At 43.7% G+C, this 12,538-nt stretch overlaps 1 protein-coding gene across 4 annotated transcripts in view; it reads left to right on the top strand.

Annotated features, from left to right (window-relative positions):
- The window catches only part of DDHD1 (DDHD domain containing 1), a 243,404-nt gene extending 231,902 nt beyond the window's left edge, over positions 1-11,502 (top strand). For all 4 annotated transcript variants that reach the window (XM_030214713.1, XM_030214712.1, XM_030214710.1 and 1 more), the window contains one exon: positions 10,854-11,502. In XM_030214713.1, coding sequence (XP_030070573.1) covers positions 10,854-11,035 — 182 coding nt within the window. In that variant the 3' untranslated portion in view covers positions 11,036-11,502. The remainder of the gene's footprint in view (positions 1-10,853) is intronic.
- The last annotated feature ends 1,036 nt before the right edge of the window (positions 11,503-12,538 follow it).

Genomic DNA, 12,538 nt, shown 5'->3' with positions numbered 1-12,538 from the left:
CATCCGAGGCAGGAGCCCTGCAGTCCACGCAGATGACTATTCGCCTCCTGGAGCTACTGGGGTTTGTGATAAATTACCCAAAGTCCCATCTTCTCCCAGTGCAGAAACTCGAATTCATCGGAGCCCTGCTGGATTCTCGGACGGCTCGCGCCTATCTCCCAGAGGCGAGGGCCAACAACTTGTTGTCCCTCGTCTCGCGGGTGCGAGCGTCCCAGCAGATCACAGCTCGGCAGATGTTGAGATTGCTGGGCCACATGGCCTCCACAGTTCATGTGACTCCCATGGCCCGCCTTCACATGAGATCTGCTCAATGGACCCTAGCCTCCCAGTGGTATCAGGCCGCCGGGGGTCTAGAGGACGTGATCCACCTGTCCACGAGTTTTCTCGAATCCCTGTATTGGTGGACGATTTGCTCCAATTTGACTCTGGGACGTCCCTTCCAAATTCCTCAGCCTCAAAAGGTGCTGACCACGGATGCGTCTCTCCTGGGATGGGGAGCTCATGTCGATGGGCTTCACACCCAAGGAAGGTGGTCCCTCCAAGAAAGCGATCTACAGATCAATCTTCTGGAGTTGCGAGCGATCTGGAACGCTCTGAAGGCTTTCAGAGATCGGCTGTCCCACCAAATTATCCAAATTCAGACAGACAATCAGGTTGCCATGTACTATGTCAACAAGCAGGGGGGCACCGGATCTCGCCCCCTGTGTCAGGAAGCCGTCAGCATGTGGCTCTGGGCTCGCCGTCAAGGCATGGTGCTCCAAGCCACATATCTGGCAGGCGTAAACAACAGTCTGGCCGACAGGTTGAGCAGGATTATGCAACCTCACGAGTGGTCGCTCAATTCCCGTGTGGTGCGACAGATCTTCCGGGCGTGGGGCCCCCCCCTGGTAGATCTCTTCGCATCTCAAGTGAACCACAAGGTCCCTCAGTTCTGTTCCAGGCTTCAGGCCCACGGCAGACTGGCGTCGGATGCCTTCCTCCTGGATTGGGGGGAAGGTCTGCTGTATGCTTATCCTCCCATTCCTCTGGTGGGGAAGACTTTGTTGAAACTCAAGCAAGACCGAGGCACCATGATTCTGATTGCTCCCTTTTGGCCGCGTCAGATCTGGTTCCCTCTTCTTCTGGAGTTATCCTCCGAAGAACCGTGGAGATTGGAGTGTTTTCCGACCCTCATCACGCAGGACGAAGGGGCTCTGCTGCATCCCAACCTCCAGTCCCTGGCTCTCACGGCCTGGATGTTGAGGGCGTAGACTTTGCCTCTTTGGGTCTGCCAGAGGGTGTCTCCCGCATCTTGCTTGCTTCCAGGAAAGACTCCACTAAGAGAAGTTACTTCTTTCATTGGAGGAGGTTTGCCGTCTGGTGTGACAGCAAGGCCCTAGATCCTCGCTCTTGTCCTACACAGACCCTGCTTGAATACCTTCTCCACTTGTCGGAGTCTGGTCTGAAGACCAACTCCGTAAGGGTTCACCTTAGTGCAATCAGTGCATACCATTACCAAGTGGAAGGTAAGCCGATCTCAGGACAGCCTTTAGTTGTTCGCTTCATGAGAGGTTTGCTTTTGTCAAAGCCCCCTGTCAAGCCTCCTACAGTGTCATGGGATCTCAATGTCGTTCTCACCCAGCTGATGAAACCTCCTTTCGAGCCACTGAATTCCTGCCATCCGAAGTACTTGACCTGGAAGGTCATTTTCTTGGTGGCAGTTACCTCGGCTCGTAGAGTCAGTGAGCTTCAGGCCCTGGTAGCCCAGGCCCCTTACACCAAATTTCATCACAACAGAGTAGTCCTCCGCACTCACCCTAAGTTTCTGCCAAAGGTTGTGTCGGAGTTCCATCTGAACCAGTCAATTGTCTTGCCAACATTCTTTCCCCGTCCTCATTCCTGCCCTGCTGAACGTCAGCTGCACACATTGGACTGCAAGAGAGCATTGGCCTTCTATCTGGAGCGGACACAGCCCCACAGACAGTCCGCCCAATTGTTTGTTTCTTTTGATCCCAACAAGAGGGGAGTGGCTGTAGGGAAACGCACCATATCCAATTGGCTAGCAGATTGCATTTCCTTCACTTACGCCCAGGCTGGGCTGGCTCTTGAGGGTCATGTCACGGCTCATAATGTTAGAGCCATGGCAGCGTCGGTAGCCCACTTGAAGTCAGCCACCATGGAGGAAATTTGCAAAGCTGCGACGTGGTCATCTGTCCACACATTCACATCTCATTACTGCCTGCAGCAGGATACCCGACGTGACAGTCGGTTCGGGCAGTCAGTTCTTCAGAACCTGTTTGGGCTTTAGGATCCAACTCCACCCCCCGAGGGCCCTGTTTGTTCTGTTCCAGGCTACACTCTCAGTTAGTTGGTAAATTTTTTAGGTCAATCTCAGTTATGTCCTCGCCGTTGCGAGGCCCAATTGACCAATGTTGTTGTTTTGAGTGAGCCTGGGGGCTAGGGATACCCCATCAGTGAGAACAAGCAGCCTGCTTGTCCTCGGAGAAAGCGAATGCTACATACCTGTAGAAGGTATTCTCCGAGGACAGCAGGCTGATTGTTCTCACAAACCCGCCCGCCTCCCCTTTGGAGTTGTGTCTTCCCTTGAAGTGTATTGTCTTGCTACATACTGGACTGGCCGGCTCGAGCCGGTTTCGGGCGGGAAGACGGCCGCGCATGCGCGGTGCGCGCGGGCGCGCGAGGGCTAGCAAAGGACTTTGCTAGTGAAGTTTCCGATTGGAGGGGCTGCCGTGGACGTCACCCATCAGTGAGAACAATCAGCCTGCTGTCCTCGGAGAATACCTTCTACAGGTATGTAGCATTCGCTATTTATTTCACCATCTTGAATTTACAAATCTGTAAAGCTCCCTTATCCTCACTGCTTCAATCACTTTACATTCATACCATACACCACACTACATTCTTACATTCAATACACAGTGCGAGTAGTTCAAACTGTTTGCTTCTGATTGAAATCAAACCTATACATAAACAATACTATCTGTTACTATGGTCACTGTGTTTTCCACTGACCACCTCTATACATGGAATTAATGTTAATTTTAAAAGCCTATAAGAGTCTCCCTTGTATCTATAATGGTCTCTTATCTTGAGTTGTTTTCAGTCTCCTGCGGGTTCTCAGTTGCCTCATTCTTTCAAGTCTCTTTCTGGTTCAATAGATTTCCTTCAGAGGGCTGCTATTCCTGCCATTTCACTTTGCTAGTCTTTGCAATGCACTACGTTCTTCTACTGAGCAGCTCCTCGATTCTCAGTATCTCCACTCGTTATTCACATCACACTGTGTTCTTTATAATCAAGCCCAACACAATTGTGTTTTGCTCTAGGCGTCGTCAAGGGCGATGACTATAATCCAAAAAACACAAACAGTGAGGAATCCTCTCTTACTTTCTATCTCTGCACTGTGATAGTAAACACTTTATGTAAGTTTCACATACCTTGTCACAATTTAAACTTTACTGTGCTTTTCAGCTTAGGTCGGGACACATACCAGCCTGTCCAAAATGGCACTTAATTCTTCTCGGACGCCACGCATGCTTCTTGCAAGTATCAATTCCTTTACCCTGTGGATAGAGTTTCCTTTCTTTTATAGACCCGCCCACTCAATTGCTTTATTGAACCCTGTAGGAGAAACCGTCTTCCACTAAAAGATTAAACGTTGCTCTACCTTTAGCATATTCTGCAATATATTGCCCCCCCCTAGTGGTGTCCATTTGTACCAGTACTATAAATTTTAGCTCTTCCACTTTATGTCCTAGTCTTATCCAGTGATCAACTAGTGTGGCTTCTCTTTTGCCCAGTCTGATGTTGCTTAAATGTTGAGCAATTCTCTCTTTGATTTTCTTTCTGTCCAATGTACATCAACCCACACAGGCACTGAATCGCATATATAACAAAATCAGATTCACAGTTCGTGTTGCACTTTAAATGGAACTTCTCTTTATTTTGATTAGGAACCTCGATCTAGTTCCCTTCTATCGCTAAAGGGCAATACCTGCATCCTATGCATTTATGATGACCCCCTTCTGTTTTTAAAAAGTGCCTTCCTTTTCTCAATTTCTCTCCCAGATTCCATCTCCTGTTATATGTAAATCGGGGGGCATTCTGAAATACCTTGTGGACCCCCAACATTGTCCAATGTTTTTTGTATAATTCTCTTTACTCCGTCGATACTAGCTACATATGGAAGGATACATGGTATTCTGTTTTCTCTACTTTCCCTCTCCTTTTCAAATAGCTACTCCCAATGTACATTATATGCCCTTTTGAATGCTTTAGTCTTTAAGGGGTAACCCCGCTGTCTAAACAGCTGTCGCATCAATTCTGCCTGATCTAAAAAGTCCTCCTTATTAGTACATATTCTGCGAATCCAAAGAAACTGTCCTATTGGGATACCATTTTTTTATGGAGTCGGATGGTGACTTGAATAGTGTAGCAAGGTATTTCTGTCCGTGGGCTTCCAGAAAACATTCATTGTGAAAGACCCTTCTATATATCTGATTTTCATGTCCAAAAATTCACAATGATCTCCTCCCACATTTGTTGAAAAGGTGATATTACTATCACATTTATTCAGGTATTCCAAGAACTCCCTCATGTCTTCTAAATTGCCAGCCCATATGAGGAAAATATCATCTATATATCTATACCATTGGAATACCTGAATTGCATACCTGCTTTTATAAACAAATCTTTCCTCAAATTGTGCCATATACAGGCATGCTACTGTGGGGGCTACTGTTGCTCCCATTGCTAGTCCCTTCGTTTGTAAGAAAAACTTTTCTTCAAAAGCAAAGTAATTTTTTGTAATTACCAGTCTGGCTAAGTTGTTAATTAATTCTATCTTAGATAATAAGTCCTGTCCTTTCAATGTGTCTGCTATCAAGCTCAAAGCCGCCTCTTGTGGTATGTTTGCATACAGTGAATTTACATCAAGAGTCACTAAAGTAAGGCTGTCAGTGGGATGATGTTTGAACTACTCGCACTGTGTATTGAGTGTAAGAATGTAATGTGATGTATGGTATGAATGTAAAGTGATTGAAGCAGTGAGGTTAAGGGAGCTTTTACAGGTTTGTAAATTCAAGATGGTGAAATACATATTCATTGGGGAAATCTGAAAACCCAACTGGATTGCAGCCCTTGAGGACCAAGGTTGCCCAACCCTGAGCGAAGAACTGAAACATTTTCTTAGGTGGGTGAGTTTCTTAAAAGAGCAAGAGGAAAACATCATTAAAAGCTAAATGTTACCAGTCATTTGCTTTTGAAGTGGTATCCTTTTAGTTAGCAAGGACATAGTAAAGGAGAAATAAACGCCAGAACAGCATTGATCATAAAGATGTCAGTCCCAGGCAATTATTCTGTGAATCATGTAGAAAGTGTGTTCACCAACTGTATGCCCTGTGCTCCCCTCCCTCAGCCTTTAAAGTGGCATGCACATACTCCCTTCTAGTATCCAGTTTTAAGGGGTGATAATCTCCCCTTCCACTTTGCCCTGCACTGCCCCTATGCTTTGAGAGACAGTTACATGTACTTCCTTTTTATCACAGGCTGTAAGGACCACTAAAAGTCTCTTCCAATAAAGGAATGCCACCCCAGATTTTCTTCCGAGTTCTACCCTCTTATCCCCCCCCCCCCCCCCCCAATGAAATTCCCTTGTACTAATCAAGTGGAAAGAGAGAATAATACACCATTTCTAGGATGGGCGGGACAAATTGCTTGTTCTTTTGGTCACTGTCGATGACAGGGTGCTGGGCTCGATGGACCCTTGGTCTGTCTCAGCATGGCGATGCTTATGTACTTAAGAGCAACGGGACACCGAGACAGCTTCTGAAACACAATATAGATGTATAGATATCAACAAAACAAAACAGTCAGATATACAGTGGGGGAAATAAGTATTTGATCCCTTGCTGATTTTGTAAGTTTGCCCACTGACAAAGACATGAGCAGCCCATAATTGAAGGGTAGGTTATTGGTAACAGTGAGAGATAGCACATCACAAATTAAATCCGGAAAATCACATTGTGGAAAGTATATGAATTTATTTGCATTCTGCAGAGGGAAATAAGTATTTAATCCCTCTGGCAAACAAGACCTAATACTTGGTGGCAAAACCCTTGTTGGCAAGCACAGCGGTCAGACGTCTTCTGTAGTTGATGATGAGGTTTGCACACATGTCAGGAGGAATTTTGGTCCACTCCTCTTTGCAGATCATCTCTAAATCATTAAGAGTTCTGGGCTGTCGCTTGGCAACTCGCATCTTCAGCTCCCTCCATAAGTTTTCAATGGGATTAAGGTCTGGTGACTGGCTAGGCCACTCCATGACCCTAATGTGCTTCTTCCTGAGCCACTCCTTTGTTGCCTTGGCTGTATGTTTTGGGTCATTGTCGTGCTGGAAGACCCAGCCACGACCCATTTTTAAGGCCCTGGCGGAGGGAAGGAGGTTGTCACTCAGAATTGTACGGTACATGGCCCCATCCATTCTCCCATTGATGCGGTGAAGTAGTCCTGTGCCCTTAGCAGAGAAACACCCCCAAAACATAACATTTCCACCTCCATGCTTGACAGTGGGGACGGTGTTCTTTGGGTCATAGGCAGCATTTCTCTTCCTCCAAACACGGCGAGTTGAGTTCATGCCAAAGAGCTCAATTTTTGTCTCATCTGACCACAGCACCTTCTCCCAATCACTCTCGGCATCATCCAGGTGTTCACTGGCAAACTTCAGACGGGCCGTCACATGTGCCTTCCGGAGCAGGGGGACCTTGCGGGCACTGCAGGATTGCAATCCGTTATGTCGTAATGTGTTACCAATGGTTTTCGTGGTGACAGTGGTCCCAGCTGCCTTGAGATCATTGACAAGTTCCCCCCTTGTAGTTGTAGGCTGATTTCTAACCTTCCTCATGATCAAGGATACCCCACGAGGTGAGATTTTGCGTGGAGCCCCAGATCTTTGTCGATTGACAGTCATTTTGTACTTCTTCCATTTTCTTACTATGGCACCAACAGTTGTCTCCTTCTCGCCCAGCGTCTTACTGATGGTTTTGTAGCCCATTCCAGCCTTGTGCAGGTGTATGATCTTGTCCCTGACATCCTTAGACAGCTCCTTGCTCTTGGCCATTTTGTAGAGGTTAGAGTCTGACTGATTCACTGAGTCTGTGGACAGGTGTCTTTCATACAGGTGACCATTGCCGACAGCTGTCTGTCATGCAGGTAACGAGTTGATTTGGAGCATCTACCTGGTCTGTAGGGGCCAGATCTCTTACTGGTTGGTGGGGGATCAAATACTTATTTCCCTCTGCAGAATGCAAATAAATTCATATACTTTCCACAATGTGATTTTCCGGATTTAATTTGTGATGTGCTATCTCTCACTGTTACCAATAACCTACCCTTCAATTATGGGCTGCTCATGTCTTTGTCAGTGGGCAAACTTACAAAATCAGCAAGGGATCAAATACTTATTTCCCCCACTGTATCTATCTATATATATGTAAATATATTTTTATAATCCCAATCTTATGTCCCTTCCTTGATACTGCATACGAAAAGGGGTGAAGAAAAACGTGTCAAACGATGTGCATTCCAGAAAGCAGCCTTTATTGAACATAACCTGTACAAGTGATCCGACACAGTCTCTGTTTTTCTGCTATACAGCCTGCATCAGGGTTCCAAAAAAATACGAAGTATCAATTCTCAAAAGAAGCACAGTTCAGTTGGTTCAAATTGGACACAGAAGTTGTACAATGATAGCTCAGCGTCCTGGCAATAGTCCAACATAACAGCTATTATGCTATGACTATTGCCAGGATGCTGAGCTATCTTTGTACAACTTGTGTGTTCAATTTGAACCAACGGAACAGTGCTTCTTTTAAGAATTGATCCTTCATATTCTTTGGACCCCTTAAAAAGGCTGTGTAGCCAAAATACGGTGACTGTTTTGGGTTTTTTTTTAGTTACATTTGTACCCCGCGCTTTCCCACTCATGGCAGGCTCAATGCGGCTTACATGGGGCAATGGAGGGTTAAGTGACTTGCCCAGAGTCACAAGGAGCTGTGCCTGAAGTGGGAATTGAACTCAGTTCCTCAGTTCCCCAGGACCAGAGTCCACCACCCTAACCACTAGGCCACTCCTCCACTGTTGGATCACTTGTACGGGTTATGTTCAATAAAGGCTACTTTCTGGAATGCACATCATTTGACATATTTTTCTTCACCCCTTTTCATATGCTGTTTTGTTCTGTGGAGCTTTGGACTTCCCACCTTTTGCTGGTGCCTACCTTGATTTCCAGCTGCTAACTGGCTTAATTCTGTTGCCGTCTGACTTTTTACTTTAAACAGTTTTATATTTAGGCTTTAAACAGTACCACAGTTTCATAAACTCAATTTCAATCTGTAACATAGTCCACGCGCTTCTGAAATAGCCTTGGCACTGGCAGCACTCAAATGCTCAGAAAAAGAAAAAAAATACTTGCTAGTCCAAGTCCTTTTTCAGCCCCTTCCTGCCCATTTCAACCCTTTTCAGGGAAAGAAGCCTGAAAGAGCAGCTCCTTCCTTATAGCAGTAAAACTTAAATATTCCCTCCCTTGCGGCTCACAAGAAAAAGAAATAAAATTTCCGAACAAAACTGCAGGTTTGTATCTGGTCTCTGTAATAGCTTAAGTTGCAGAGCAAGGCATACCCTGTTCCAAACATTCCATTTCACATTCCTTTGACTCTGTTAAGTAGGAACCAGCTGATGCAACTCCATGAGTTGTTCCATTTCCCATAGCATCCTTGAAGCCGCACTAGCGATTCCTGTTTGGCAAATGGAAGGAAGCCCATTAATTCCTATGGGCTTCCTCTCATTTGCCACATGATAATTACTAGCGTGACTTTGGAAAAGAAGCCCTAATACTCATACCTGGAAGTATGATGTATTGCTTGATTTCTCAGGGATATATTTCTTTTTCCCTTGCTTGCCTTCTTGGTGCAGGAAAAGAGAGGTTCTCAGGTCTTCATAGCTAATGTTACTGAGCTAGGATTAAGTTGGTCCTTCTCCCTATCTTGGAGGCAGCTAGAGATCCTCCCCCAGTTCTTTACAGCTTTACAACATAGAACCCTTCTTAGGGCTTTGGAGTCTCTCTGTCTTTATGACAACATTTATATTCAGAATTTGTTTATAGGTTTTGATAACTAACAACAAAGGTTAGTATAAGATGCAGTGGCATAGGAAATGGGGGCGGTGGGGTGGTCCGCCCCGGGTACACGCCACTGGTGGGGTGTCTGCTTCGCTGGTTCCCTGTTCCTTCTGCCTCGGAACAGTTACTTCCTGTTCCGGGGTAGAGAGGGCAGGGAACCAGCGGAGCCAGCGCAGCTCCCAGCGACGTGCACTCGGGGCGGATCGCCCCTCACCGCTTCCCTATGCAAGTACGAATGCGCTCCGGGGGGGGGGGTGTTTGCCGAGGGGGGGTGCGCCGTGCTGCACCTGGTGGGGAGGGGTGCGCAGCAGCGACCCGCCCTGGGTGTCAGCCACCATCGCTACAGCACTGATAAGATGAGGCCTGGAGGCCATTCAGCCAGATTACAATGCAGGATGTAGTGCAGCCAGGACAGCTGCTATGCGGGTCTTTTTTCTTCCTTGTTCTATTGCAGTAACTATCATTCTGTGGACTGGCAAAATGCTGCCATGGACTGGTGGTTGGGAAATACTGGTATAATTTATGAACTTTCAAGACTTGCATTTTTGTGGTACAAACAAAACCTACAGAGCACATTTTCTTTCAAGAACCAATATAGTTGCTAGAGCACTGCCCATTTATGTTTATATTTTACTTGATGTTTGCACACGTTTTTGGCAGTTTTGCCTATGTCAAATGTATGCACCATAAATTATAAATATAACTTACTCTAGGGGCAATATCTCTAAATGGGTTCATTTTGAGCGTACCGTGACAATAATGGACCTCATTCCTAAGTCAAGGCATGTGGAATATATCGCAGTCTCTCAAGTTTATTTTAACACTTGTGTCATTTATTTAACTATAGGAGGCAGTTTGAGTTCATACAGATTAATGCCTCCCTCATTACCTGTACAGAATTGTGCCGTCATTGCAAAAATTGACATTAGAATTTTCTTTGCCTTCTCCATTAGTTTCTGAAAAAAAAAAAAAAAGTTTTAGCTGCGGGGAAAACTTGGTAAAATGAATGGAGGAGTAGCCTAATGATTAGAGCAGTGGGCTGAGGAACAAGGAAGCCAGGTTCAAATCCCACTGTAGCTCCTTGTGATCTAGGGCAAGACACACAACCTTCTATTGCCTCGAGTACAAATTCAGATTGTAAGCCTTCTAGGGGCAGAAAATACCTAAATGTACAGCACTTTTTTAGCTTTTGGGCTTGCAAGCAGTAAGCAAGAAATTTAAATTTTTTTAAATGTTGCTTTCTCTATCCTGTCGTGAACTGGGCTAGAATAAACATCTCTGAACATCAGTGAGATGTTAAATATTGAGACTGATGCGTTAAGAGATTTCTTCATCCTTTGGTACATCTGGATCATATCTTCACTGAATGATTCTTAATACTTGTTATGTTAGTGAATATATGCTATAGGCACATTTGGCAATAAGTAGGCTGAAAACTCTTAGAAAATTAAGGCAATTAAATTATCCTGAAATGAAGTCTCTATGGTTTATTTCTCTTTATCCTGATGATTTTTTTCTTCATGTTATAGACACACAATTGGCCACCAGTTATGTAAACTTTAGTATCTAATAATCATGAAGTGCTTACTTTTTATGTTTTGTGTAGGTAATGTAAACAAGACATAAGTTGTCAAAACTTCTGTCAGATGATTGTTGTAGTAATGTCCTCCTCTCATTTCAGTGGAGTTGGAGCACAGAATTGATTTTGAGCTACGTGAAGGCCTTGTGGAGAGCAGATACTGGTCAGCAGTAACATCACACACTGCATATTGGTCATCTTTGGATGTTGCACTGTTCCTTCTAACTTTTTTGTATAACCAGGACCAAGCTGAAGAGTATGAGCAACATGAAGAACAACTTTGAACATTAGAAGATATCGTTAAAACTGATGGAACAAAGCTAATGCATTCCTGCATGTATGACTTTATTTTGTTTCCAAGAAGCAAAAGTTGGACTTGAAGGCACCTTATGGTTTTATTGATATATCTGTAGTGATAATTAGATCTAATGTAATTCTGAGTTCCATGATTTTGGTTATGAATTGAGAAGCCAGTACAGTATGTAGCATCACATAAGCACTGTTAGTGTATGGTATTTGAGTGACACACATGAGGATGCTTGAAATCCTCCTAAAACATTTCTACTATTTAGTTAAATCTAGTTCAGTTTAATTTTCATTTACGAAGTAAACAGGCTACAATAGTCTTATTTTCCATTGTTAAAGACAATGTAATATTTGTGTGACCTCATTTAGGATCTGCATTATCACAGTGCCACTGAAAGATTTTGAGGCCTGTATAATTCTTGGTCAAAATATAATGCTAAATGAGCATTTGAGCTATTTATTATTACCTCTTAACTATGTGTTTTATTTTATTCTGCTGTAAAAAAAAAAACATTATTTTTCTACTGTTCTTTCTTTTGGTATAATTTAAGAATAGCACTTATTTTCTACAGTGCTTAGAACTTTTCTCAGAACTACTTTGTACTACTCAAATGGACATTAGCACACTAGTAATTTTTTCATTAAGATAAACATCTTTGTGATTTCATAAAAAATAAATGTTTGAAAAATCTTCAGAGGTAAGTATCTTACATAGAATTTGCAGTCACTTCTCCTTCAGAAGGTGAGAAACTATTATGGGTCTTGTAGATATAAAGCTTCATCGCTATTTGTGTTTCCATGGTTTAATAGGGTATTATGTGTAAGGGGAATATCATATTGATCAGGTTTCACCAGTTCCACGTCTGGCCCAGGACCATGAAATGATTTTATATGTTAATTTTGCAGTCATATTTTTGAACTGTATACCCATATGCGTGTTCTATAAAGTGCTTACCACAGAACTCATCTTTCTGAAATCTTTAAATGTTTTCCAAACTTTAATTCTCAAGTGTACACACAGATCCCAATATACTACAGCAGACAGTCCTGTCCATCCTGTTGAGTGCTATCTGCACAAAACCCATCTATTAAAGATTAGGTGAAATATGCATCTTAAATAAACACTGGCTCTGTATATTGAACAAGACAGTAGAAACAGTTGACCTTTTTTGAATTTTTTTTTAATTGAAATTTTATAGATATTTTGTGCAGACTCTTATTTGTCAACAAAGAGGATGAATCTGCTGCATAAGTGCTTGATATCACTGCCAACACGAAAATTTTGTAGAGCTTGGGGGGGGGGGGGGGGAACATACTCTGTGCTTCTATGGGACTTCCCATGCTAGCCACTACCTCATGAGCCCTCCTGCCCCATTCTATTTTTGTCTGAGTTATCAGACACTTTAAAAGAAAATTATGTATGAAATTTCATTTATTGTACTTTGAGAAATCCCAATTGGATGACAGAAATGGAATTAAAA

Source organism: Microcaecilia unicolor, chromosome 9, assembly GCF_901765095.1.
Source record: "Microcaecilia unicolor chromosome 9, aMicUni1.1, whole genome shotgun sequence".
Classification (NCBI taxonomy): domain Eukaryota; kingdom Metazoa; phylum Chordata; class Amphibia; order Gymnophiona; family Siphonopidae; genus Microcaecilia; species Microcaecilia unicolor.
The sequence above is the reverse complement of the archived record's forward strand: the minus strand, read 5'-3'. Positions and strand labels throughout refer to the sequence as shown.